General features: G+C 40.1%; 1 protein-coding gene across 12 annotated transcripts in view; it reads right to left on the reverse strand.

The window, feature by feature from the left end:
• Positions 1-1,628: 1,628 nt before the first annotated feature.
• Positions 1,629-26,715, reverse strand: part of FERMT2 (FERM domain containing kindlin 2) — a 75,489-nt gene continuing 50,402 nt past the window's right edge. For 2 of the 12 annotated variants that reach the window (XM_070249459.1, XM_023627747.2), the window contains exons 5-18: positions 24,047-24,079; positions 23,500-23,725; positions 23,286-23,388; positions 21,453-21,560; positions 17,859-17,993; positions 16,842-16,891; positions 15,649-15,773; positions 8,818-8,924; positions 8,466-8,687; positions 6,445-6,468; positions 5,907-5,927; positions 4,883-5,007; positions 4,162-4,303; positions 1,629-2,899 (exon numbers count right to left, since the gene is read on the reverse strand). In XM_070249459.1, the coding sequence (XP_070105560.1) occupies positions 2,726-2,899; positions 4,162-4,303; positions 4,883-5,007; positions 5,907-5,927; positions 6,445-6,468; positions 8,466-8,687; positions 8,818-8,924; positions 15,649-15,773; positions 16,842-16,891; positions 17,859-17,993; positions 21,453-21,560; positions 23,286-23,388; positions 23,500-23,725; positions 24,047-24,079 (1,595 nt within the window). In that variant the 3' untranslated portion in view covers positions 1,629-2,725. The remainder of the gene's footprint in view (positions 2,900-4,161; positions 4,304-4,882; positions 5,008-5,906; positions 5,928-6,444; positions 6,469-8,465; positions 8,688-8,817; positions 8,925-15,648; positions 15,774-16,841; positions 16,892-17,858; positions 17,994-21,452; positions 21,561-23,285; positions 23,389-23,499; positions 23,726-24,046; positions 24,080-26,715) is intronic. The other 10 variants (XM_070249462.1, XM_023627748.2, XM_070249460.1 and 7 more) reach the window with 5 other exon arrangements.

Consider the following 26,715-nt stretch of genomic DNA (forward strand, 5'->3'; position numbering starts at 1 on the left):
ATGCTGAGGCTGTAAAACTTCCACGTAGCAATAACTCCTGGATTTCCAAAATAACTTATTATCTTCAATAAAAAAATGTGTTAATTGATCCTAGGTAGAGACCATGAAGCTCAGACTCAGACTTCAGGAAATAATTTATCAGGGGCAATAGGATATACTCAACATAAGGATGATTGCTCTTAAGTTCCAAAAGGACCAAATTCAATGGCAGTTCAGAGGACTAAGAGAAAATCTTTGGCTGTGAGCAAACTTGAAAGTGTTCATGGGATAAAGAACACTCGAGCTCTTTCTAAAATGCTGGAATTGTGACATTTGGAGAGGTGGAGACTGGAAGGTTTGGGGATGAAGACATTCCAGGTTTGGGGAATGCCATGGAGATGGGCGAATTCAAAGCGCGCCTGGGGAATGTGAGCGCGCAGTTTGAGTGGAATGCAGAAGGCTGCTGAGAGGTAAAGATGGAAACATGAGCTGGGAAACAGACCGTGGAAGACCTCTGAGTACCTGACTGGGGACTTTGGCTTTTCTGCTGTAGCAACCAGGAGTCATTAGAGCTGAAACACAGCCGGTGCTGCGCTGGGGCCGACTTGATCTTGAGGCTGCCGGCGGGGGCAGTGGGGCAAACCAGAGGAAGAAATCAGCAGAGAGGCTGGTCTCACTTGTGAGGAGGCCTGGGACTATACAGACTCAGGTTTACCATAGTCTAGACACATCTTAGGGCTTTTTAGCAAATGACTATTTAAGTTGGTGACCTGTTCTTAAGAAGAGGAAAGGGAATATATTATTAAAACTTTTTTTAATGAGAAGGAGCTGTTAAGTTTTGGAGGAAAGCCTGTTATGATCTGGCCTTAGAGTACAAAGAAAAGCTGTGGAGAATGGCATCTGGCTGTTGCATTGTGGCAGGCACAGCACAAAGACCCGAATTCAGGTGACGGTGAGAGCAATGACAAAAGAAAGACACAAGTTTGCATGAGGGAAAAATCAACAGGACTTGGCCTGATTAACTGCAGGAGGTAAGAGAGAAAGTCCAGAACTCAAGTTCTGAGTCTGAATTCTGAATGATGATATGACAGCAGTTAACAATAGGGAGTAAGCTCATAAATCGCTGTTGTGGGTTTTTTCTTTTTTTCTTTTTGAGGAAGATTAGCCCTGAGCTAATTGCTGCCAATCCTCCTCTTTTTGCTGAGGAAGACTGGCCCTGAGCTAACAACCATGCCCATCTTCCTCTACTTTATATGTGGGACGCCTACCCACAGCATGGCTTGCCAAGCGGTGCCATGTCTGCACCTGGGATCTGAACGGGTGAACCCCGGGCCACCAAAGTGGAACGTACGAACTTAACCACTGCGCCACCGGGCCAGCCCGTTGTGTTTTAAAAAATCGAATCATTTTGCTGTTTAACACAAATTCTGCCCAAGTCAACAATGTATTTCTGTTTATAACTACATTTCTAACACTTAAATATTCATTTTTAAGTAGCAGGAAAAATAAGGGGTTCTCAATTTAAGTGGAAGAATCTAAGTGATTAAGTATTTCTATCTGGTGACACTTTGGAATACTAGCTAAGTTGTTCTCATAACACAAGATACAGGCAAAGCATTTCTAAAGCAAAAACTAGAAGTACAAAAGGAAACATTAAATAAAAGATTTTGCTTTTATTTAAAATAAAATGCATTTATACAGTCTTTAAACCATGGGTTATTGGACAATACTTGTAACCCGTCCCTCCCCGCACCCTCTCGGGCTACGTGAGCTATGAGTTGTCTGACTAGCACCAACGTGGGTCGTGACAGCGCAGCAGACTGGAGCACGGCCGGCGCGGGCGGCAGAGTTAAGGGCACTGTGGCAAATCACGACTGTAATGAAGTCATTCTTAATTTAGCAGATATTAAAACTGCACATTAATTATACTTTTAAAAGCATTTAATGCAAAGATGATACGTCTAAGCCATTTGCTAACTGTGAGTAGTTTTTTAAAAAACTGTACAATTTTATAAAATTTGTGTTTGTACATTAGTTACATAAAATGCACACTTCAGAGACCTTTACTTCATACTGTAATGCAAAAGTTGCATATTTTAGGCAGACAGTGAATATGCTGGTGAATACTAAAAAGTGTTCTAATACAATATGGTGTAAAAATAAAAACAAGACAATATACATACATGCTTATTCAAGAACAAAAACCAACCAAGCATAACGGACTAACAGCATTTTCCTTCAAGGTCAAACAGTAACATTATTAAATATCAGGCATCTTTTGCGAGCCTGGATTATGTAAGGAGTGCAGGGGAGGGAATCAAATGGCCACCAGAAGTAGGATATTTTTAAAACACGAGGTCAAATTAAACATACATTAAAACACATGCATTAAACATGATAAATAGACTTCATATAGTTTAAGCCCTGGATAGCTGTAAAGTAGATGGCTTGAGTTTCTCGCAAGTTGGCTAGCTTCAACCGGGGATGTTTGTTCCTGACTTGCCCACTACTTCAGTTTTCAATTCATGGCCTAAGGAATGTGTGACTGTTCGAGTTCATACACTGTATCATGATAGCAGATTAACAGTCGTGTTGTTAGTGCACATATTAACTGGTCTGGTAAGGCAAAAAGAGTTTTCATGATAAAATGAGGAATTTCAAGCTTACTTTATTAAGCAGCATATAACAAACAACAGCTCTGAAAGTTAAATATCAGTATGGCCACAGTTTCACCACGCACTTCTCCTCACACCCAGCCACTGGTAAGTTTGTAGAACATCTCTTCATCCAGACTCTCATTTTGGTCTTTTGCACGCGTTGAGAGAAATATGTAGCCACCGATGAATTCATGAACCACCTTGCAATCTACTTCAGTACAGATGAAGGACAATCGTACTTCGTCTGCAAACTCTACGGTGACCTGGAGCAAAGACAAAGACCTGTCACCCCAGAACTCCAGACGGCTGGGTGCAAGCAAGCTACTGTCCTGTGTAATGTTCATCACAAAATACTCATTGACGCGCAAATACCCTTTTTAAATCCTACCCTAATACTGCCTCAAGCCCAAAAGAATAAAAAAAGCTTGCCAGCACCTCCCCCGCCCCCCCAATACTCCTCCTTAGTTTTCATGCTCCAGAAAGGAAGACTGAAGGCAAGGGGTTTAGGTCATTAAGTTCCCAAATGGTCTCTGGGGATTCAATTAATGAGAATGTCTCTGCAAGTCCCAGGAGAAAACCTATTTCCTGTGTTTAATTTAATATTTGCGTTAGATATTTAACCTTTAGGTATCATGTCTGAGTATTTCAGAAATGTTCTGAAGAGTCTATGAAGTAACAGGAATTGATATAACAAACCCAATATCCTAAAACAAATACTTATTAGTAAAAGATTCTGTTTAGTTTAAATGAGACTCCTGGACTCCAGGCTTGGGGCAGCACGACGCACAGTACGTGTGCCAGGTCTCAGAGCCCCAAGCCTCTGAGTTTGAATCCTGATTCTGTTACTAGGTGTGTGATCAGGGACGATGAGGCCCTCAGGCCTCTAATTCTAGCGTCCTCACCATGCGTTAGCAGCTCACAGGCTGTGGTGAGGGTCAGAGAGAGGGCGCCACGGGAAAACATCTGGTGTCACGCCCGGCAGAGCAGGTGTTCAAGAAACAGCAGCTGCTGCTGTGAGGTGAGGAACTCATCCACTATAGAAAGATAATCTCGAAAAAGAATATTCTAAGCAGGTAATTCTGTTCTACTAAGTTTAATAACTGGGCTAATTAGGAAACAGGCCAAAGTTTAAGTTGGAAACGAATATCCAACCATGTTCTATACTTTAAGAGGTAATTGTACAAATCTTCAGAATTTATAGGACTTTCTATTCTTAATTTGCTCATTTTTAGCAGGACTATATATATATTCAAGTAACATTGTTATAGCTTGCCATTTTTCTTTTTTGGAGGAAGATTAGCCCTGAGCTAACATCTGCAGCCAATCCTCCTCTTTTTGCTGAGGAAGACTGGCCCTGAGCTAACATCCGTGGCCATCTTCCTCTACTAGTGGGACGCCTGCCACAGCGTGGCCTGACAAGCAGTGCATAGGTCTGTGCCTGGGATCCGAACTAGCAAACCCTGGGCTGCAAAAGCAGAACGTGTGCACTTAACTACTGTGCTCCTGGGCTGGCCCTACAGCTTACCATTTTTATTTCCCAGTTAACATTCCACTGTTTCATGTTACTGAAACGCCATGTTTTAATTGCGTCTCCTGTGCCAGCATCCATCCTAATCAGTCTGTTGTACGCAATGCCAATAAGTTCTTCTTTTTTTCCCCCTTGGAACCTATAGCATTCAAAACAGAATAAATACATGTTTAAAAACATGCTGGGGCTGGGGGACATACTGGTCTGTTTTTCGTCAAGATATGTGCTTCTTGAACTCTAAAGAAAGTGCTATTTTTATACGAGTAAAAACAGAATTGCAATCATTTTGAATTTTTAATGTAAAAATTACAAGTATAGAAAATACATCCCAACATTAATTTTAATTTTTTTTTGAGGAAGATTAGCCCTGAGCTAACTACTGCCAATCCCCCTCTTTCTTGCTGAGGAAGCCTGGCCCTGAGCTAACATCCGTGCCCATCTTCCTCTACTTTGTATGTGGGACGCTGCCACAGCATGCCTTGACAAGCAGTGCCATGTCTGCACCCAGGATCCCAACTGGCGAACCCCAGGCCGCTGAAGCGGAACGTGCAAACTTAACCGCCGCTCAAGTGGGCCCGCCCCCATCCCAACACTGTTTAAAGTTTACTGTAAAATAAGTGAATGGGTCTCAGTAGTTGGCCTTAATTATTTAATTTCTAATTACATGAAGCAAATTAAATAAAAAGGCACAGATTAAGGTTTACATACAGGTGCTTACCTTGCAATAAAGTGTGTGATGCCGAATTCTGGTAGCGACTGCCACGCTTGAATAAATCTCATCTTGGCTTCAATTAGACTCATCTGAGCTACGTTCTGATGGGCCTCCAGGATTCTTGCTGTTATCTAAACATGATTAAACATCACCTTACCATTAGACATTATTCCTTCATGGTAGAATCAAAACAAAAAGATAAAAAAGTTGAATTATGTGCCCCATCCCAAAATCATGTACTGCGAGAGCTGGAGTTAGAAAGTATCTAAAGCTACATTTGGGAATTTTAGTAAAATAATGACTTTTCAAAGTAAACCCTGAGACATTTCCTTTTTTTTTTTTTTTGAGGAAGATTAGCCCTGAGCTAACATCTGCTGCCAATCCTCCTCTTTTTGCTGAGGAAGCCTGGCCCTGAGCTAACATCCATGCCCATCTTCCTCTACTTTATATGTGGGATGCCTGCCACAGCATGGCTTGACAAGCGGTGCCACGTCCACACCTGGGATCTGAACGGGTGAACACCAGCCGCTGAAGTGGAATGCGCGAATTTAACCGCTGTGCCACCAGGCCGGCCCCGATACATTTCTTCTCAATTTTAGTTTCCATATATCAAGAAACAAAAACTGCTATTAGGAATACGTAACTGCCACTCTTGAGACATATTCTGAGTCCTCACATACACAATACTGCTGTTATAAAATGCACGTTCCCATCCTCACACACATAACGAGTGCTAAATTTATAGCACCAAGATCAGAACGAGTACCTGGAACACAAATTTCTAGTAGGAACATTTATTAGCAGCTTAGAGTACTTGAAATCACCATATTACTTTAAGAACTTTTTTAAAGGAATCATTAGGAAAGTTATATTTTAATTTAAATTACACTCACTTTGGGATGACTACTCCCACAAGGAGTGGAAGGAAATTAATCCATGAGGGGAGACTGCGGCTAGGGCTTTAAATATTTTTATTTATTTGTTTTCTTTCTCTCTCTTTTTTTTTTTTTGGTTAATATGGAGAACTTACCAAATCTCTTATATAGCCTGGCTGTAGATGGCAATGCGAGGAAAGAAAAAGGAAGCAGAAAGAAAAAAAAAAGGCAATCAGAAAAAATGGCAATGAAGCAAAGAAAAAGTTGCGGTAACCTGCAAACCAAAATTCCAGCCGAAAACCATGCAAAAAATTACTTTAGGTGGAAACCAAGCAAGTAAATGCAGGCATGAAAACGAGGAAGCAGCGATACCTTCTGTTTAGAATACTGAAGAACACTCCACATTATTTTAGACTGTTAAGCGTTACTAAAATTAAGGGTAGAGATTTGCAGGGAGGAAATAAAAAGAACGAATACCCTTCTTCCCCCTGGTCTACTAATTCTTACTGGTTAGGGCAAAGCTCATGATTTTAGTAGCGAAACCAAAGGTAATACTCAGAAGCCTTTAACGCTGACTCGGATGGCATCATATCCTATGATCCATGCACTGCTTTTCAGAAATAAGTTGAAGGCATAAAATAAGTGCACTGACCATCTGTTTATTTACATAAGAAAAGCAAACCCCTCAATTACCATCTGTTTTTTGCATCCTTTTTCCTGGAAGGGAAAATAAAGAGATACTACACTAGGAATGGTGGCTATAAACACAGCAGTCCATTTCACTTTGGATTAACAAGGATAAAACGTAGGACAACTCTTTTCTTTAAAATGTAGAAATCCAATTTGAGAGTCATATTCATGTAAGTTTAATTCATATTTAGTTTGGGGGGAATTAAAGTAGAGTAAATATAACAAAGGTTATATTGACGGACCCAAAGGCAAACCATGTGCTGATGCCCTGGTAGGGAAGAATGACCCCATCGCCTGCACATCTTCCTAGCTGGCTCCTGAATGCCACTGGGCTACGTGGTCTAACAATTACTAAGCACCATGTCCAGGATCAGCTTGGCAGCTGAGACACAGCAACTACTACACTTCTGCCCATCGGCACTTACTGGGCCTCAGGGCAATACAGGGTCTCTACCTTCTGCGAACAACCTTTCAGTCCTGTCAGAGAAAGGAGGATTAAAAACAACGTGCATCTGGTAAGATGCCAAGGTGTGGAAGACAAGGCTAGATGGATCCTTAACCGCACACAAGCCACACACATCCTGCGAGTTAAAGACAAACGTTCATTGTCTGTGTCCTCCAGAGAACTTTCCACTGACAACCTAGTTGAGAGCTCAGGGACTGGAAACATCTAAAGTGAAAACTATCATGTTAAAGGCTTCTAAGAAAACAAGTCAATACCTATCTTTGATAGCTAAACCAACATTTGGCAATCTTCACAATTATGCTTTAAGATTTTTTCCTTGATATCTGATAGTGAAATTATAAGATTGCTAAGATTTGAAATTATTCATTGCTTTTTAAGGCAAAGGAATCCACTTTTTGAAATGAATTTCTTTACAAATAATTTTTATATGAAATACTGAAGAATATAAAATGAACTCAATGCTTCATTTGCTTTCCCTTTTTAACTTACAATCTACATTCCACAAAGCTCCCCAGGGCAGCATTTCCTCCAGTCCTTACTACTCCCACATCATCTGACTGTGGGATAAACAATTTCCGTGTTGCTTACACAACCTCTGAAACCTAAAGACAAATACTTAGTGATTACAACTTCTGAACATTTCTAGCGAAGTGACTTCAGACCCATAAGACAAACATGACATTTAAAGTTAAGAATTAATAAGGCTTCTGGGTATTTCGTTGGGCCTTTTCAGTATGTTTTTAAATTACTCCTATCAATAAAGATAAAAATGAAATTAGACAAACATCAAATATTTATTTTAAAGGTCCTTTTTAGTACCACCCCTCCTCAACTGAAGCTTTTCCCTTTTACGGCGTGATGGTTGGTGTAGAGAATACTGGGGGCAATCCCAAGTGACATTCCCCTGCAAGGAACGTTTTATGTTACCCCAAAGCACCACTTTCTCAAATAGTGATCCTTTTATGATATTAATTTCCAGGAAAGGAATTCTAAAAAGAGTGAACAAAAGCGGTGAATTTCAATGAAAACTGACCAAACTTTGTCACTTTACGCAAATCCTGGTTAGGTTTTGACTGTTAATGCTAAGAAAAGACAAGTAAAGCTTATTTCTGGAGCTGGTGAAGTCCACTTCGACAGCAGCAAGAGTCCTTGTAGATTTGTTGGGAAACGGTGGCTGTGCTTTATATCACACTTACTTAATTATGCAAGGAATAAAACTGCCTTAACTAAGGAAGACAAAGCATTAAGACTACATTCAATTCCCTGAAAGAACATCATGCTAACAGAGCAATTTCCTCAGGTTGTTCAGAATAAATATGTTCCCAGCTATTCCACCTCATTACCTGTCCTATTTTTAACAGGTTTTTATAAATGACCAATTTAAACTGACTGAAGGCTATTTATTTGCTATTTTGTATTCTAACCACCTGAGAGGAAATTAGGGCTACCAACTAAGACCAAAAAGTTTTAAGAGGGGAAACTAAATTTAAAGTGTCTGTACAAAATTATGAAACAAACCAGCAGAAAATGGTAGATGAAAGTAAAATGAACCCAGTACCTGCTTGTTCTTGTACTTTTTCAGATAGCGAGGGGACACCAGACACTCAGGATTGATATCAGCTGTGATCTGCTCCGGTATGAACTGAGGATCTGGGTTTAAGTGCTGCATTTTCAGGAAGGAGAGAATATTCTGCACCTCTGGGTTGTAGGAGCTGTCTGCCATCGTCTTGCCTTTGGAGGCTAACCTGCAGGCTGCCATCCAATGTGCATACTGTTTCTCCTGTTAAAAAAACACAAGAGTACGAAATGTATCAGATGCCGAGTCCTTTGAGTATAAAATCTAAGGATGACTGGTCAACTCACTAAGGAATCAAAGAAAATTGAGGTTTACTTTTAACTGGAAAACTTACATTGTCACAACGAAGCCAGATTTCATTCATGCCGTCTGCAACTGGAATCAGGAGTTTAATGTTAAATTTCTGGCCTGAAATGTTTACATCTGGGGTAACTTCACATCCTGTAATAAGAAAATTAATTATTAACACGGTCAAATTTACTTTTAAGACATCCCAAGCCAATACAGGCAGCCGTCATTTTATGGCATCTCAACATGCTGAATTTCGCTGTTATGGAATCTCTAAGTCGGGAAATCAATTCTTTAGGCTCAGTAATTTTGTTTGGGGTGGAACAAAGAGTCAGAGAGGTCTAATATAGAACAGAGGTAATGACACAGAGTTTGTGGCACTCACAGTTCACAAAACTTGACTGAAAAGAAAAAGACAGGGTTCTGTTAAAAGCATATTACCACAAAACACCACTTGCACTGCATCCCACAAGTTTCATGTGTTATTTTAACATCATTCAGTTCTCTGAATGTTAAGTTACTTGGGATTTTTAAATGTATAGGAAGTTTTAAATATCTTTCTATAATTAAATTCTAACTTAATTGTGTTTTGGTAGGAATAAACGGCTTTTATGATGCCTTAAAAAAGTGTGCGTGGGGTTACCCCGTCTGAGCTAGAGTGCTGTATGAGCCTCTTCAGGGACCCCTGCTCCTGCGTGGAGGGAGGAAGCCTAAGGGCACAGGGGGAGGCACAGGCTCTCCTGCTCCAGCTGGATGCTCCCGGCACACGCCTCCTTCCACAACTCCAGGCTGTTGGAACACTTAAATATTCACACTTACCAACAGTTCAATTCAGAGGGTGACCACTTGCACATTGTTTCTTTAAACTGAATTGCTTCATAAATCTGACTCAACTCATAAATTAACTTTATGCACAATATTTTAGGAGCATACCTGCTATAGAAGGTTACATATATACTTGAGGAAGTCAGTACGAAAATAACTGGTATTCAGAATTTCACTTTACATACAAGTTTTCAGGAATACATACATTTATGGTTACAAAAATCCATCTAAACTAACTCTGTTAAGCATTAGCTGGTGGCTTATAGAAGAGAACACAGATTTACTGAACATACACCCAGTTAGACAATGGGGTAATGGTTGACAGAAGTAGGTAGTAACCAAGAGCTCTGAATCAGACAGATTTGGGTTCCAGACTTTTCTCTATCACTCAATAATTATGGTCAATTTAAGTAACATCTCTAAGCCCAATTTCCTGACCTTAAACCCTACCTCATGGGGACGCTGTAAAGGTAAGTAAGATAATGCACATGTCAAAGCTCCTAAAGGCTATTCCAGTTGTTTGTACTTGGTTTGTCACCCTCAATGTGTCTCAAGACCATCCAGTCGGCTCCAGAGCAGAACTGTAACCGTGAGCAGGGTGTGCTGCTGACTTGTTCTCTGTACCGGAGCAGTCTCTCGGCACAGAGCACAAGGAACAAGATAATAAACCTCTACCACACAAAAAGAAAAATGTTAATTAACACTGCCAATTTTCCCTCCACATAAATGTTTTAAGTATTAAATAAAAGAAACAGAACATTTTAGATGAAGGGGAGATCCTCTCCTCTCCAGAAGCAACTCCTATCACGAATTTGGTGGACAGCCTCCCCTTCTTCGCTTTCCTTTTAAAAATATGTACTACATACAAACAGCTAAAGCATTTAACTCCTTCTATACAAGCATCAGAAGCCACGAGGAAGGTGTTGGCAATGTGTTTAACCTGCAAAGTTAAAACAAAGAGCAGATGTTTGAAGACTGACAATCCTTGGCATAAATTTCATTAACCATTCAAGTGGATTTAAAGTATATAATTCCACGCTAATAAGGCCTCTTTTAAAAGTACAATATCAAGAAAACTAAAAGGGAGAGACAAAATGAGTGGAAACTCAGGTGCTAGTGTAGGCACAGAGGCACTTACTGGACCACATCTCAGACAATATTCACTCCACGCCACCTTGGCTACCTGCTTCCAGTGGTGACATGCTAGACTTCTGTAACCCAATCACTATTCCTCTGAAACGTTAAGAGCAAACAGCCCATTCTTATCACAATCTTTAATCCTAAGTCTCTTCAAACTCTTTGAGGAACTCTATCTTCAACCCCTGAACTTTTTCCCCATCAGCAACACGTTTCACCTCTTCCTTCTCCCCAGTCCAGCCTGGACTCCAACTCCCCAGGTTCACTGTCTTTCCATTATATACATTTAGCAAAACCCTAACGCTAACCCTGGCTCAATCCAACCATCTACTTTTTACTTGCCTATCCTCAGGCTGCTGAGCTCTGTTAAGAGGGCAAGGGGGAAAATTCACAAAGCCAAGCAGACGGGTTTCACTAGGAATTCAGGGATCCACACAGTGGAAGAGGCATCTCTTCTCCTACGGCTCTTCTACCCAAGTGGGCTGAGTTTCCCAGGACCCCAGGAAGCTTGCCTCATCAATGAGTTCCTCTCCCTCTTCCAGACACTAGATTTCTTTCTGTAACTGTGACATTTCTATTAGCATTTAACTTCCTTGAGTCTCCCCCATTTTAAACCACAAAGTACCCCCTCGCCTCCACTTTGTTCCTCTGTCTTCATTACTGCCCTCTTTCCTCCCTCCCTGTTACAGATATGGTTCATTAAAAAGATGTCTTTGTTTCCTATTTATGTCTCATTGACACTACTTTGACTCCCATACTCAAAATGCCACTGAAATCTGCAGAATTTGTTCTTTTTAAATTTTCTTAATTTTTACTTTTTCTTCTTCCTCTTCTCCCCAAAGCCGCCCAGTATATAGTTGTATATTCTAGTTGTAGGTTCTTCTGGTTGTGCTCTGTGGGACGCCACATCAGCATGGCTTGCTGAGTGGTGCCATGTCTGTGCCCAGGATCTGAACCAGAGAAACCCCGGCCACCGAAGCAGTGTGTGTGAACTTAGCCACTCAGCCACGGGGCCAGCCCCTGAAGAATCTGTTCTTAATCAAGGCCACTAACCACCTCCAGGTGGCTAAATCCTATGGGGGCTTAACGATCTCTATCTTACTTTTCTGTAGCGTTTGACACTAACTACTCTGTCCTTTCCGAAACAACTTTGACCTTAGCTTCTATCATATCTTATTTGCATGGTCTTCCTATGCATTTTTTGGTTGCTTCCTTTGCAAACTCCTCTTCCTCTAATCTGCCCTCTCTCTTGAACATGGGTATTCTGCAGGATTCTGTTCTTAACCTTCTTATGTTATAGACAACCATTCCAACGGCTACACTTACCATTAATGCTAACTGCTACCATATCAGTATCTGTAGCACGAATCTCTCTGGTGGTTCAACGGCCTATCTCCAAATAGATATCCCACAGGTACCTCAAATTTAAAATACCCCAAAATTAAACTGCCTTTCTCCCCAAACTCAGCTTTTCTATATTCCCAACCTCCAGATCACCCAATCCACCCAGCTACACAAGCCAGAAACAAGTCCCTCCCGTTTAGCCTCTCCCAAAACAATCTCCGTTGACTGAACTCCCTCAGCATTGACTGAATTTGTGCCCTATTCTCCATCCATATTGATAACCTTAATTCGGATCACTACGCTGCTATAAAATTACTCCTTTATATTATAGCCAATATAAATATGATGGATCCTGTCATTTTCATGTCAAGAATGTTTCAGTGACACGCCACTGCTGCCAGTTTAAAAAAACAATCTCCTTAACATTTTATTCTCTAATTCCTGCCAATTTCTTCTGCTCTTTTCTCTCATGTTAGGAGGAATCAGATTCAACAGCTATTAAGGAAGTACTCATCCTCTCCCCTTAAACTCCACCTTCCAGAACAAGCCTCCTGTGGCTGAGACTGCTCTCCAGGTATTCCTGCACACCAGTCTCTGCCTGGAGGGCCCTTTTACCAACTCTCCTCTTTCCTTTCGCAGATCTCAATTTTTCTCTTTCGGATCTTAACTCTGACATTATTTCCCCATGAAGTCTCTCTTCATTCTCCCCACTGTCACTGGATAGAGCACCCTTAACCCTGCTCCTGTGACCTGTTTCTTACTTTTTTAGACTACTATTTATTGCCCAAATTCTAACTGTTTATCTCCCCCCACCCTGCCACATGCTCTAAACATCTTGAGAGATGGGAACTGTAATTTATTCTTATTTATCTCTCTAGCAGGTAGCACAGTTTGCAGCATACGAGTTCAATTAGTATTGGCTAAGCTGAATTTTTTAGAATTTTACATTTTAGATCTCCAAGGGGCCTTAGAGAGCACCTAGGCTAATACTCTCAGTTCTCAAGGGAAGACACTGAGGTTCAGATGGGCTATTTTGCCAAAATCATAGGGCATGTTTAGTGGCAGAGCAAAAGCTACGCCATTTGAGTCTCACGCTAGTGTCAGTGTGATGTGCTGGAAAAAGTGCTCCTTTGGGAGGACCTGAGAAAGGTGGGATGAGGCCACCTTGGAAGCTATTATCCATACGAGAACTTGACTTCTCAGCTACACAGGGAGAAGGTTAAGGATGTAATAAAGACAGGTAAGACAGGGGCCAGAGGACAGATCTAGTCTCTAAATCAAGAGTTGATAACCTAGCTGGTCCTGGGCAGTTTAGGAGCTAATCAAGAAGAAAGCTGCGATGGATTCTGAAAGTACAAATAATGATAGAGACCCAAAAGTTAAACTCATGAGACTTAGAGAGAAAGGCAATAAGCTTAATTAAAAGTTCTAAGGAAATTACAGAATTCCAACACGTGGGCACAGCAATCTTCTACTCAGGACAGAGGTTTTCTATTGTTTACAGTGCATATAACTACAAAGCCACCGTTTAGATGGCTACTGGGCAGAACAGAGATATGGTAGAGATTTGGACACTTTGTTGAAATATACTAAAAATATCCTAATGTAAATGTACTAAGACGACTTCAGAATATAGATCAGGAAAAGCACCTCTGTATTTCAAGTGATCTTACTTTGGGAAACATTTTTGTGAAATGACTCAGAGGCTGTTTTTGGGTACTTCTGTCCAAATATGAACATTTTTAGTTAGAACGGCGTATTGCTTTATGTATAATAATAAACATGCATGCAAGATGTAACCCAAAGGATAGATGGGCTCAGCTGATAGCAATAACTCCCTGAGTGTTACCCCAGCAGTGGCCTTCCCAGGGAGGTGCAGGCTTCGCTACAATCAAGAGTCTGGGAAACCAGGAGGCTGCTGCCACAGCTGCAGCTCCAGAGCCCAGAAGTGCCTCACTCCTTTCTCAATTCTGCCTCTCCAAACCCTTCACTCAGTTGGGTATACAAGTCTCCTATGAATGCATCTGACTGGAATCTAAATCTCCCTGGAAATGAGTCTGGAAAATGCATTCTGGTTTTCTAGCCTTTGCTGAAAGGTAAGGCACATCAAAAGGAGTGTGGAACAGCGAGGAGCCAATCTACTGCAGCCTCCACCAAGCGCGCCGGGTGGAGTGAGTGCTGTGAGTTCGTGGGAATGGTTCTCAGGGGTACGGCTTCCTAGACAAACTGATAACTAGACTAAAGTCAGCCAGGTGGTTTCAGTGAATAATGTCACCACAAGTGAGAAGTGCATCGGCAATCTACAAGACCAGCTAACTGCCCCACAGAGAAATCGTGGCAAGCAGCAGTAGGATGCCTTCAGCTGCAGAAGAACCAGACCAACCTGGAGAGGAAATTCTTCTACCACCTGAACAGTATACCAATCAGGTGGAAGAGATGAAGGAGTAGTGTGAAGAACCAAAAGAAGTCACCAAAACGGGAAATGAAGCTGTAGTCCAAAGAACTGAATGGGAAAAAAAGACCAAAGCCAGGAGCTCTGAGCCCTGAGCCAGGCTCAGCCCCGGCCACAGGAAGCAAGCCAGCCACAGCTGCCACAAGACAGCGGAAACCTGTCCAGCAGTACGTGTCTCAAACACCAGACCCTAGTTCCGAGACAGCTTTGGATTTGAAGAGACGAGAGAAAACCAATGAGATTCAGGTTGTCAGCTAGGAAGGGCCTCAGAGGAGGATCTTGGGGCTGCCCCAGGAACCAGCAGAGAGGAAGAGTGTTGAAAACGACAAAAATGCGCAGGGAAGAAGGGCTGGGGAAGAAGAACATGGCCAAACCCCAGAGGTGCCAGCTACCCTACTGGTGAGCCAGGAAAATCAAGAGACTGGGGACCCTGAGGGGGACCAGCTTGTCACCAGTGAAGGTCAGGAAGAGGAGTGGGTGTTGATGAGGAAGGGAGAAATCAGGAAAAACTGGGAGGAGATGACTACAGCACAGATGGGACTGAGGTAGAATCTGAAAGAGACAAGCAGGCAGCTTGCTCCTGCAGACTGAGGAAAACCCACACATCCTAATGCTGAAGGATTAGGAGAAAAGAGACATCACAAATTTACTTGACAAGTGAGAAAAGCAGCATCACACACTTTAAGTGAGGACCATGTTAAGAGATTACAACAAAATATTCGTGTGAAATTGATTATAGTCATGCATCGCTTAATGACAGGGACACATTCAGAGAAATGCATCTGTAGGTGATTTTGTCCTTGTGTGAACGTCACAGAGTGCACTTACACAAACCTAGATGGTGTAGCCTACTATACACCTAGGCTACATGGTACTAATCTTATGGGATGACTGCCATATATGTGGTCTGCTGTTGACTGAAACGTTGTTTTGTGGCACGTGACAGTACTTAAAACTGTGACAAGAACTAAGTTGAAAAAATAATATCTAAACATAAGAAAGAACCTAAAGGAGTACAGAAACTGCTGAAAACCTTTCTCCCCCAGCAAAGTGAAGTTCATTGAATATTACTTAGTAGACATTCCACTATTGACACTGGTGCTCCAAGGCATTTCTTACCTCTTAGGTTCATCTGATGAGCTGGTGTGCCACTGGATTCTTCTTTGCTCTTATAGCAAGAAATAGATGTATCTTTGAAGGTGCACCAATATTGCTTGTAACCTTTGAGAGTCAGCTTTTTTGGCCTATGTGTCAAATAGAATTGAAAGAAAAACCAAGTTTGATGTAACTTTATCAATGCTATGTTTAGCAGTAAAGTGTCACAATATTAAAAGCCTGAGGCCAAGTTTTACATCTGCTGAGTTCAGTTCCCTTTGGCCAGTGTGTTCAATTCAATGCTGCTGTTACTGGATTTGCCCCTTCCTTCTCAATCAATCTACTCAGGAAGATCTCACAAACAGTTGAGTGGGCAAAGGAGAAAGACAGCAGGGCCAACAGTCAGTCTTTCTGTCCACCGCAGCCATCGCTACTACTAGCAGGCCACATGGAAAGGACAGGAAAATAAAGGTGAAGTAACTATCAATAACCGCAAGGTTCCTAGTCTCCCAACGACCTGCAGGTTCATGGATGTCTGCAGGGCTGCCTTCGGTTGGTGCCTCTCTGAACAAGCAAGTGCAGATGGCATGCAGAGTGGGGGAGGTGCTTCTCTCTCAGGGATGTGTTTCAGTGGTGACTTAACTTGCCATTTCAAAGTCAAACACAAAGAAGACACGGCAGTCCTGAGAGACTGGATAAGGAAGGGGAGACGTAGATGAAAAAGGTGTGTAAAGGGAGAAGAGAGAAGGTAGGTAGGAAGTGGCATCTGAAATAGTGCCCTTATCTCAAAAATGTTACATGTTGAGCTGTTCTATGTTTAGAATAGAATAGAATAGAACTCAATAGAATCTGGGGCTCTGAACAAGGAAATCGCCACTGGCATTAACAGTTCACTATCCACTGCTTTCACCCAGCGGGGATGCTTTATACAGATAGGCTGCTTCACGTCTCAGAAACTTCAACAGTGCAATCTAGGTTACAGTCTGTTTTTTTCTCTTAAACTATTTATCAGATAAAACAATTTAACGAGTACTGTGATTTTAATTTGGTAAAGATGGTTATTTTCCCTCATTAAAATTTAGTGTTCACCTAATTCGTAAATGCCTTTACAGATGCATATGCCAAATTTACAGTAAATTCCAATAATGTGAACATGACTATAAACCTAGCACTTATTATTCATTAATATTTGGAATCCCTCCCCTTTTTATACTTACTTGAAAACTTTAATATAGTCAGCAAGTTCAGGAATGGAAGTGATGTCACCCTAGGGAAAGAATTAAATCATTTTTTTTCTTATTTTTCTTGAAATGTGAAACTCTGGTATCTGATATGAAGAACAGCTTACTTAATAAAGAAAATTATATAAAATAGATTATAAAGATTTTAAAAGTACCATCATATTATATTATATGGTCATTATATGGCACACAGGCATTTTCAAATGGTATAAAAATCTGATCAACATGGCAATTTATACAACCCACAAGAATATACGGTTGATTCTAAAATCTAGAACTGTTGGTAGCTGCATATGGAAATTTTGTAAATCGTAACAGCCCTCAGATAAGTGACTCTTCTGTAATAACTAAGTCCCAAGCTTTAAAACTAAACTTAGGGGCTGGCCCCGTGGCCGAGTGGTTAAGTTCGCGAGCTCCACTGCAGGTGGCCCAGTGTTTCGTTGGTTCGAATCCTGGGCACGGACATGGCACTGCTCATCAAACCACGCTGAGGCAGCGTCCCACATGCCACAACTAGAAGGACCCACAACAAAGAATATACAACTATGTACCAGGGGGCTTTGGGGAGAAACAGGAAAAAAATTTAAAAAAATCTTAAAAAAAAAAAACAAAACAAAAAAACTAAACTTAGCATTTAAAATTTTTCCTGAGATCTATTTTTCTCTTCTTTTTGTAACATTGCAGATTTGGAGATCACTAAATGGATTTTACCGTGACTCAAGATTAACTTTTCCTCTGCAGAAATGCTCTCCCACCACTTGTCAGAGAAGGCGCAGAGTATCAGAAGATCGTCTTTACGTGTTAGAAGCACTAGAGACTACAACAATACTAATTTTAAAACTTTCCCTGAAAGTTTCTGAAAAATCAGTGTCTGAATTCTCTAAAGTATTAAATATTTCTCTACATCCCCCAAAGACTTCATGAGAACCTAAACTGACAAACAGGTGAGAATCAATTCAAACTAAGTTAAGTAGGTAAAAAGAGTTACCCTACCAAAATTGTTGATGTTTTACCCCCTTCCAAAGTAATCTCCAGGTCTGAAAGAGCAGCATCGACTTCATCAACTTCTTTGTCACTGTTGTTCAAATGATTCTCTGATGTCATGATTGACAGCTTATTGATATGATACTGAAACCAGAAATATTTTATTTAAACGATTGTTCTAACTGTAAAACTTCAAAATTAGACTATGATCTGCATCTATGTTGAATGTTTTTCATCACCTAATTTGAAAAGATAAAAGTTTCCAGGTAGGAAAATGAAAGACACGTCATCTGAAATCAATGTCTTAATAAATATTAATCCAAAAAAAAGTAGGGTCTTTGGACATATACAAATGAATTCGTAGCCTGGGAGGCCCTAGGACGGAGAGATGAGTTAATGAGCAGAGATTTTTTACTTTTTTCACTCACCGCAGTACTCCTTGTGTCTACAAGGGGGCCTGGAACCAATGAATATTGAAGAAGTGAAAAGAATACGCATAAGGTCTTTTATAGAAATGGACTAACACTGATTCCCTTCCATTACTACTAGACCAGCAAGAAGGGAGAAGCAGTCATCATTACCACGTGGAGAGCTAAAGCTCTACTTCCCCAGACCCCTTCAACGAACGCTAAGACACAAGCAGAGGGAGGCGATGTTTATGTTCTCAGTTACAGGAAAGTGACACGACAGGTTATGTTCATATCTGAGTACACACACGAAGACTCACGGTGTGTGTGTGTGTGTGTATGTGTGTGTGTATGAGTAGTGATAACTACTCTATGTAGTGCTACATGTAGATAACTACCCTATACGCAGATAGAGAAGTCCCTAAGAATAACTAGCCAATTTTAAATACACCTAGGGTAAGTGACTTTGAACAAATATTAATATTTATTATTTTGATGCTAAACCTTAGAGAGGTTTTATACAAAGGTAAGCAAAACTTTTAAATCATTTAATCAGTTACCTTTCAAAGCACTAAGTAGCACTCCAAACTTCTGAAGTATTCATTCACTGAACACAATCTATTCATGAGGGCAATTATCAATGTCCTTCTGTAAGATTTAGTGAACTAGTAATGAATAGTCTCTGGCTATACCTAAAGTTGTACTGAAATGAGATCCTTAAAGTGGTAGACACTTCCAGGTTTACAAATCATAGGGAATGAGGTGGGTTGAGTCCCTCAGGCAGCGGCCTCAAATGTCAGAGTATATTAAGAATCACATGGGGGGCCGGGCCGGTGGCACAGCAGTGAAGCTGGTACGTTCCACTTCTCAGCGGCCCGGGATTTGCCAGTTTGGATCCCAGGTGTGGACATGGGACTGCTTGGCATGCCATGCTGTGGTAGGCATCCCACATATAAAGTAGAGGAAGATGGGCATGGATGTTAGCTCAGGGCCAGGCTTCCTCAGCAAAAAAAGGAGGACTGGCAGTAGTTAGCTCAGGGCTAATCTTCCTCAAAAAAAAAAATTAATAAATAAAAAATGTGGAGAGTTGGTTAAAAATACACATTCTTAGGTTCACCCCCAGAGATTTTCATTCAGCAAATCTGGAGTCAAGCCTGGGATCTGCATTTTTACTAAGTGCCTTCGGTAATTCTGATGTAAAAGGTCCTTTTAAGTTACACAGGAGAAACCCTGGCTGTGAATAAGACTGGTCCTAAACTCCAGCTCTGCTTTCCAAGGTACACGGGATATCTGTTAACTGTTACAATATGTACTTGGACCTAAATGCTTTAAAAAGAAACAGTGTTCCTAACTTACCTACAACATTTTTTATCCACAGCTTCTTTCTTTGAATTGTTATTATTTATTTATTTTACTAACTGTAGATTTATTTTACACAAGTAACCAGAAATCCCATGAAGAATAGTTCAGAGTACAGGCTATGTCTGAAACAAAAAATAGTAGGCATCTCTTTCAAAATACCCCCCCACCCCTTCATGTCAGTCTCTGGGAAGGCTCCTAACAATTCAGGTGATCTGCAGTTCAAAATTCTGTCATTAAATCTAGATCCTAAAATGCTCCAGGAGAGCTACGCTCTAGGACATTCAGTCTCCACAAATTAAAATCTATGGTTTCTGAGGTGTTTTCTACTGCAGTGAAATGGAGTATCTTCTGTACATTGGGAGAGAGTGGGGGTGGGGGAAAGCTGCAGAATAATCCCATTTCTCTGAAAATATGACTCACTCAAATATTTTTTGAGCACCTACTAGGTGCCAGGCACTGTATGTATTTGTTGAATTAAAAACAAAATTAGGAATTATTTTTGTAATAAAAAGAAATGCTATACAATAAGATCCATGAGTTTTTCCCATATATGTTTTATTATTCTATCTCGGCAAAACCTTCAATGGAAAATTACGAGCCTGTATTCTAAGTGAGAAAGATGCAGGTAGAAAGCCATAACCAAGCGTGTGACTTTCAATAATAGTGCTCCAGAATTTAATTTGAGAAATTCCTCAGATAGTCTGAATCATCCAGAAACACAAGAGAACATTCCTAACTGGTTGATTAAGCAAGTCTCTAGAAAATGACTGATTAAACGAATTCATCCGCCATCCAAGATTTTCCTCGTCTGAGCTTCATTTCAATTCCCTTCTTTCATCATGTAAACTAAGGAGAAATCAGCTGTACTTCCTCTTAAGGACAACTTTCTGAGTCCTAACTGGAGAACTTTTCTGGGTGCATAAAAGCATTTGAAAGACTGAGAGCATTTTTGTGTTCTAAGGAAAAAATGAAATCATTTTTATAGCGAAAGCTTTTCATAACTGAATAGCAACTTTGCTTCTTGTATTTTTGTTACTTAAAGAACATCAACTTTATCAGTACTTTAGGCAGACCGGAATTCCACCACAATCTGAGAACACTTACCAAAGACTCGCTCAGATGTCTGAAATGTAAGGAAGATTAATCTAGTGGTCATTAGCCCTCAGGGTCTCTAAGAATGCTGATGTGTGGATGCCACCCTAAAATTATTTTCCCAGAGGGGCAGCAGTAATGAAGTAGACACTTTTGCAAGGCCTGCTGTGTAACTGTGAAGCAGGTGGTGTGCCAGAACCACATTTGGAAAAACACTAGCTTGATCTAAGGAAAAGGTTACCTACCCACTTCTTAAGGATTATCGTTCTAAAAACTAATTTATGTTTAGTTTCACTAGTCTCTTAAAATTTTATCATCTTTAAAGGGGTTATTTCTGCCACGGTCCATTTCACAAATATTACCATCCCCAGCTACTTATGAAATTATATGCCAGCAAGATTCATTTCAGAAATCTGATCTTTAACATAGATTTCATTTCCAAGGGAAAATTGGGCATTTTTAAGCTAATATACATCTAGGGGTGGGAGGATACTTTTTCTCCTACAGGATACAGAAAAATAACTATTAAGTATCCCATATACTACATTCTTACATAAGACAAAAATTAAACTAAATTGATGTGTTTATTTTGCTTTCCTAAGTGTCTACTCATTTTCTACATAGCGAAAAGCAAAAGTTGTTTATCAAAATGCTATTAGGATTACTATGCCACTTTACTAGTTAAAAATAATTTCCTTACCCTTTCCCCCCAAAAGTGCTATTTACCAATACTCTCCACTACCTGCAAGGCTGCAAACATCATCATTTCTTCTTCCGTGCATTCAATTTCTTCTAGGAGAATCGCCCATTTGGCCTGCTCATAAAGCTGATTGATTCTGATTGCATCATACTGCAGCAAAAGAGACAACTCTTTTGTAATATATCACCTTTAACATCAAAAAGTTTGAAAACTCTTAATATTCACTTTTAAAGCCTGACAAGAAAAACTTAATATACAAATTTTTTTCTGGGATTTTTATTCCCTATCGAATACTCAAGAAGAAAGATGTCTATCTGGTTAGGTATACCTATATATACCCACATCTAATTTTCCATTAAAAATGACATTAAAATATACCAAAGATTATTATTCAGTATTAGAAACAGATTCTGTATGTTATTTTTGAGGGAAATAACCATTAAATGTTATAACCCTCAACAAACAGAGTCTAACTTGAAGACATTAAAGTAAAGCAGATGGGGGCCAGCCCCGTCGCAGAGTGGTTAAGTTCATGCGCTCTGCTTCAGTGGCCCAGGGTTTTGCCGGTTCAAATCCTAGGCGTGGACATCAGGCCATGCTGAGGTGGCGTCCCACATGCCACAACTAGAGGGACCCACAACTAAAAATACACAACTATGTACTGGGGGGTATTTGGGAGAAAAAGGAAAATAAAATCTTTAAAAAAAAAAAGGTAAGGTAGAACTGATTGCTTTTCAGTATTGTTATTTCAACCTGTCACACCAAAATGTCATAACCAGAGTAAATTATTTATTTGGGGGAACATCTTACTCATTGTGGAAAAGCATACACAGACGAAGTGGCAGGTCCTTGGAAACAGTAGTTATTTTAAAAATTCAAAATATAGGGTACATGTATATTACTTGTGAAATAGATTTACTTATATTATTGAATTATCCATTTAGTTATGTTAATAAAAATCAACAGTGACGTCTTAAGGTCTTAACAACACTATCATAGAATGTTAAAAATAAATAACCCCCTCCCCAAATGTAATTATGTTCCCAAATAATTACTTTGGTAATTTCACTAAAATTAGATAGGATATGGCCTGAAAAGGGATTAAAATGGTTTCTTTAATAGTCCTATTATATACATTTTACTGTTGTATAAAGAATTAAGCACATAATAAAAAAATGGTAAATATGCATATTAAAATCTAGACATGAAAAGGATAGAAGGTAGTCAAGAGAGGTTTGTTCCCCCTCCGAAGATGATAGGGAAGCAAAAGATTCAAATCTCTGTACCATGTGTTTCCTGGGGGGAAATACTCCAGATTTTTATAGCAAATTTAAACCTTATCAGAAAAGCAAAGTACTTTAGCAGCATAAATGATGCCAATCATTTGATAGTAAAAACATATTACAGTGATGGTTACTAAACAGCAAGAAATGTAGGCGCAAAAAAAGCTTTTTTGAAGCAACATCTTTTGGTATACAATTAGAAATCTGAAAGTAAGTGAAAAGGTAATCTGGCAGCAAACTTTTCTTTCACCTAAAGTACAAGTGAAGAGAGGCGTAAAAAAAAAAACAACAAACCCCAGAACTAATGTTACCAATTCTGCGATACCAAACTAGTGCCTTTAAAATACAAATCAATCAAAAATTCAATTACCTTAACAAAAAAGAGAAAGATTCAGTTATGTTTCCAACTTACTAAACAATAAACTTATTTAAAATACAGATGCTTTTGCTTAAAGCTTTGGGTTTTTAATATTACTCAAGACTTGCTATACACAAATAATTCCTTGCTCCACCAACTTTCAAGAAACCAACATCCACATGAACAAACAAACCAAACGGAACAAAAGAAGAGATCCCTCTAAACCCTAGGTACCTTTGGATTCAAATCAAAAAAGCTGTAATACTTGAACCGGAGCAGCAAGGCCTCATTTTCCTTCACATCTTGTTCCATGAGAGATCTTGAGGAATCAAGCCATCTAGACAAATTAACAAGAGCAGTGGAACAGACCAAGACAGAATTAATGAAATATTTCTAACTCTAATCAGATAAAGAAATTCTTCAATTGTATCTATATTTTAAAACCTACCCTTGGTTGATTTTCGCTTTGTCAAGAAGAGCTTGAGGCTTGAACATTTTTGCCAAGATTTCTGGTGATGTGATTGGCTGACTGACAGCAAGGATACCAGGATTGCCTTCTGACAAAGCACTGTCACCAAACCAAGCTGAAGTCGGTGACAAGGGGCTTCCATCATGGGCATCGTAAGTGGGGGTCATTGTTTTACTATAAAGTCCTGGGCTTGAATATATACTTCCTAATAAATAACACGAAAAATAGGTAGTAAGTATGAAGCGCAGATCTTACTTTCGAAGAATACATGCTAAAATGACATAAAGCACATTGTGAAACACAAGCTTCATTCTGGAAGGAAAGCTTAGTATATTATTTCACCTGTCTTGAAAATATGTGAAATGAACTTTACTTGTATAACATTAAGAACGTGTAAACAAGATCAAAAGAATTAAGTTGGTGAAAATTCTGGGAAAAAATCAGTTCAAGAGAATTAGAAGATAAGTTAAGGATATAGCTGAAGCAGACAGACCAACTTTCTGTTTTTAATTGTGGCAAGGCTCACCTTTCAGAGGGCCAATGTAAAGAACATCGGTGCCTACAGGAAAGGAAAGAAAGGAATTCAGAAGGTAAAGGAAAGGCAACAACAGAAGACAGAAACAAAAGAACGAAAAGGAAATGAGAAAAAGAAAAGCAGATTTTTCCTAATTGTGAACCATAAACTGAAATAAATATTTCAAGTGGATTTAAAAGTGAAGAACCTTAGAAGCTATAACATAAGTAAAGTAAGTTTTGTGTCCAATTCAAAAGAAGGAAGCTGTGCTCCAGTGAAGTGTCTAGTGAGACAATCATGTCCACACCATCACTCTCTGAAACCCACGCCCTGTTTTAAGGCAGCTCAATGTAAAGGAATACATTCACTTGAATTAAGAGAGCAATTTTATGTTAATGCTTTCTCAGTGCATAGCTACACTGGTCCCAGCAGATTTATAAATAAAGCATTAAAGTAAAGAGGCATGGGGGCCGCCCTGTGGCCGCGTGGTTGGCTTTGCCCGCTCCACTTCAGCTGCCCAGGCTTTCGCCGGTTCGGATCCCGGGCGCTGACATGGCACCGCTCATCAGGCCATGATGAGGTGGCGTCCCACACAGCACAACCAGAAGGACCCACAACTGACAACACACAATTAGGTACCGGGAGGCTTTGGGGAGAAAAAGGAAAAATAAAATCTTTAAAGCAAAGGGGCAATACAATTTTGCCCTAGAAAGAGTCTAACAAAGGTACACGTTATAATTAAACCCCCTGAAGGCAGGGATATTGTCCTTTTAATCTTCTGATTGCTGGGTTAATTATTAAAGGGCTAGACATAGAGAGGCTACACAAATAAAAATTTGTTGACTTAGTCAACTGATGATATAGCTTTCATTATTTAAACTCTAAAAATTAAGGAGACTAAATTAAGACTTTTTGGGGAAAAAAAAGGTTCGGAATTATATTAAGTACAAAGCACCACCCTCTAAAGTCCTAACTCTGTTAACCATATTTTGTCTTTCAGTCATAATTTTTTTTATTTTTGAGGAAGATTAGCCCTGAGCTAACATCTGCTGCCAATCCTCCTCTTTTTGCTGAGGAAGACTGGCCCTGAGCTAACATCCGTGCCCATCTTCTTCCACTTTATATGTGGGACGCCTGCCACAGCATGGCTTGCCATGCAGTGCCATGTCCACACCCAGGATCTGAACCGGCGAACCCTGGGCCACCGAAGTGGAATGTGCGAAGCCAACTGCTGTGCCACCAGGCTGGCCCCGCAGTCATAATTTTTAAAAAGAAAATATGTAAGTGGGTATCACAACATTATCGGATGATGGAAAGAGAATGGCTGCTTCCCTTACCCTATTTAGGAATATGCTTAGGAATCTCTCTCCTTTCCTCTCTAAACCCCCTGCCCTCGGGCAAGGATAGAAACAAAACCTATGAGAAAGTGGTAGTAAAGAGAGAGATTTCTGTAGTCATCATGACCTACTTCAGGAAGAGGACACAAAGTAAAAGAAAATAAAAACAAAAACAAAACTCTTACTAGCCACAGGGTATCTGATTTGATGTCCCCAAAATGTGTTCTTCCAACGTGAGTACTAAAACACCTCATAGAATCAACATTGTTGAACTTGAATAAGCAACAAAAAAAGCTGTGAACTCTCCTTTTTTTAGCCTTTAAAGAGGAACATTAGGACATTTAGTGGTAGCTTTAAAAGCTAGAACCTTAACCTGTGAGGGCATTTTGTGAAAGAGTCATTTGGTCACCCACACTTATTAAAATAGCTGAAAACACTGCTCCAGCTCAGCTGGGCAAAGACTAATTCTGCTATACAGAATATACATGCAAATAAGGTGTGGAAAACATTATCTTCTAGGCAGAATCTCCTGTTTATTTCAAAGATCTAGTGAATAAATCTTTAAGAACATCAGAACACTGAAACATCATTCCTAGTATGATGATCTATATAATAACTACTCAGAACGGAGTAAAGTTAGAATTGACAATTTCCTTTATGAAGTTTCTAAAACAGAAAATATATCGCCCTCAATCACACAACATTTAATAGATTCAGCCACCCAATCCATTCTCTGCCCTCTCAACTTCCTGTACTTCATGTTTTCTACACTTCATATCTGATCACTGCATTGTCCCTACTTGTTAGGCACTCCGCGGCAATAACTCACTTAGTGTTCCCAACAACCCTATTACCCTTATCTTAGAGGAGCGAACTGAGGCGCAGCAAGGTTAAAGAACTTGCACAATGTCAAGAGCTCAACAGCTGCAGAGCCAATGATGAATGAGCCAGTCTGCCGCGCTATACCACTGCCTCCCGGCTTTGTGACTTATCTAAGTTGGTGTGCGTTTGTTTAGAGTTTTGTTACTGATGTCACCACCACTGCTACTGCAAACAATGCCTTCCAATAAACATCTTGTACTTATTTCCCAATTCTAGCACCACTGCTGAGTCAGAGGGTATACACAGAAAAGTTGCTGACAAGTTGTACCACAACTGCTTACAATATTGTCATACACAGCGATCAAGAAATGGCTTCTTCTTGGGGCTGGCCCCATGGCCTAGTGGTTAAGTTTGGCAAGCTCTGCTTCTGTGGCCTGGGTTCAGTTCCTGGGCATGGACCTACACCACTGGTTGGCAGCCATGCTGTGGCAGTGACCCACTTACAAAACAGACAAACACTGG

Source organism: Equus caballus, chromosome 24 (genome assembly GCF_041296265.1).
Source record: "Equus caballus isolate H_3958 breed thoroughbred chromosome 24, TB-T2T, whole genome shotgun sequence".
Lineage (NCBI taxonomy): Eukaryota > Metazoa > Chordata > Mammalia > Perissodactyla > Equidae > Equus > Equus caballus.